Source organism: Monoraphidium neglectum (genome assembly GCF_000611645.1).
Source record: "Monoraphidium neglectum strain SAG 48.87 unplaced genomic scaffold scaffold06511, whole genome shotgun sequence".
Taxonomy (NCBI): Eukaryota; Viridiplantae; Chlorophyta; class Chlorophyceae; order Sphaeropleales; family Selenastraceae; genus Monoraphidium; species Monoraphidium neglectum.
In genome coordinates this window covers 1-1,540 of record NW_014007132.1, presented here as the reverse complement: position 1 = coordinate 1,540, position 1,540 = coordinate 1, and the positions used below count along the sequence as shown (strand labels likewise).

General features: G+C 67.3%; 1 protein-coding gene across 1 annotated transcript; it reads left to right on the top strand.

Moving 5' to 3' along the window:
- Window positions 1–411: 411 nt before the first annotated feature.
- On the top strand, window positions 412–1,424 carry MNEG_16555 (flagellar associated protein; the record flags this gene model as incomplete). The annotated part of the gene is made up of 3 exons (XM_014034975.1): window positions 412–642; window positions 884–1,044; window positions 1,400–1,424. 3 exons carry the CDS (start codon window positions 412–414, stop codon window positions 1,422–1,424), a joined length of 417 nt encoding a protein of 138 aa, XP_013890429.1.
- Window positions 1,425–1,540: the final 116 nt, after the last annotated feature.

The window sequence follows — 1,540 nt, the reverse complement described above, 5'->3', positions numbered from 1 at the left end:
CGGCCGCGGCGCGCGGGGCAGAGGGCGGCGGCCGGGACGGGGGGCTGCACTACTGCCGCGGCCTGCAGCAGCGGTGCACGGGCGGGTCGCAGGGTCGCAGGGTTGCAGGGTGCGGGATGTGACCCGTGCTGGCTGGACAGACGGGGCGACAGACACCGACTTGATGTGCGCGTTGCAGCGCTTTGCAAGCGATGCAACCCTGGGCCTGCCAGCCATAAACGCATCCCCCCAAACTTGAATCTGTCCACCGGCAGCCAATGCGACATTGCCACGACAGCGACCCACGCTGTATCTGCTGCTGCCTACAACCTCTTGCGGCCACGCAGGTACTTAGGGAAGCCCCGCGAGGCGCTGCAGCAGCTTAACCTGGCCAGGAAAGATCCCGCCTGGGCCGGAAGATCTCTGGCCCAGATGATCGAGATCTACCTGAGCCCGGAGAACGATGTCAGCTGGACGGACGGCAACCAGCCGGCCGCTGCACCGTCCAGGGGGGGAAGCAGGGACGGCAGCGTGGGCGGGGCGGGGGCGGGGGTGGGAGCAGGAGGGGGCACAGCGGAGGAGGAGGCGCAGGAGGCGGCTGTGACGGCGCGAGAGTTGCTGAAGCAGCTGCGGCCTGAGGATGTGGATGAGAGCAGATACCAGGTCAGCTTGGGTGGGCTTTCCTTCGTCAGCCTGGCCGTGCGGCTGCGGACGGCTCATGTTTGTGCTCTTTCTCACTCTATAGCTGCGACTCGCGTCGGCGGCACATATGACATGTAGAGGTGGCGTTGCCTCCACAGCGCAGAGTCGCCGGGGGTTTCTTGGTTTTACGCCCTCGCTTGCACTGCTTGGGTATGCCCAACCCGGTCTCGGCGTGTGTGCCGCACGCCGTGCGCCGCCGCAGGTGCTGTCGGCGTATGCGCGCATGGCAGGGCGCCAGCGCGGCGACGTGGAGGCGGCGGTGGGGTCGCTGCTTGACGTGGCGTCGTCCGACCCCAACAACGTGCCCGTTCTGCTGGCGTTGGCCCACGGGTTCGTGCTGATGAAGCAGGTGGACAGGGCATGGTGGGGGGTGGGTCAGCTGGTTGACGGGCTGCTCATGGGGCTTGGGCTGGGGCGGGGGCAGGGCGCAGGGGCCCTGGCAAGTGCGTGCACGGTTGTGTGTATGATCACCAAGCTGTGCAAGCCACATCTGCGTGCCATCTACCAAGAGCTGGGGGCGTTGCAGGGTGCGCCAGGGCCGTCAGGGCGCCGCGGTCTCAAATGCCACCAGATTCCTGCGCATGCAAAGCGCTGGCTCCACGTTTTTGCATCGCCCTCGCTTCCGCGCGCCCAAAGGAGGCCCTGTTCAACGGCGCCGCCTCGCACACGTGCCGTGCGTGCGTGTCCGCACGTTTTTCGCCCTCTCCCCTCTCCCCAGGTCCCCAAGGCGCGCAACCAGCTAAAGCGTGTGGCCAAGCTGCCCTACCAGCCCTCAGAGGCGGACGAGTTCGAGCGCGCCTGGCTGGCGCTGGCAGACATCCACGCGCAGGGCGGCAAGTTCGACCTTGCGCAGGTGAGG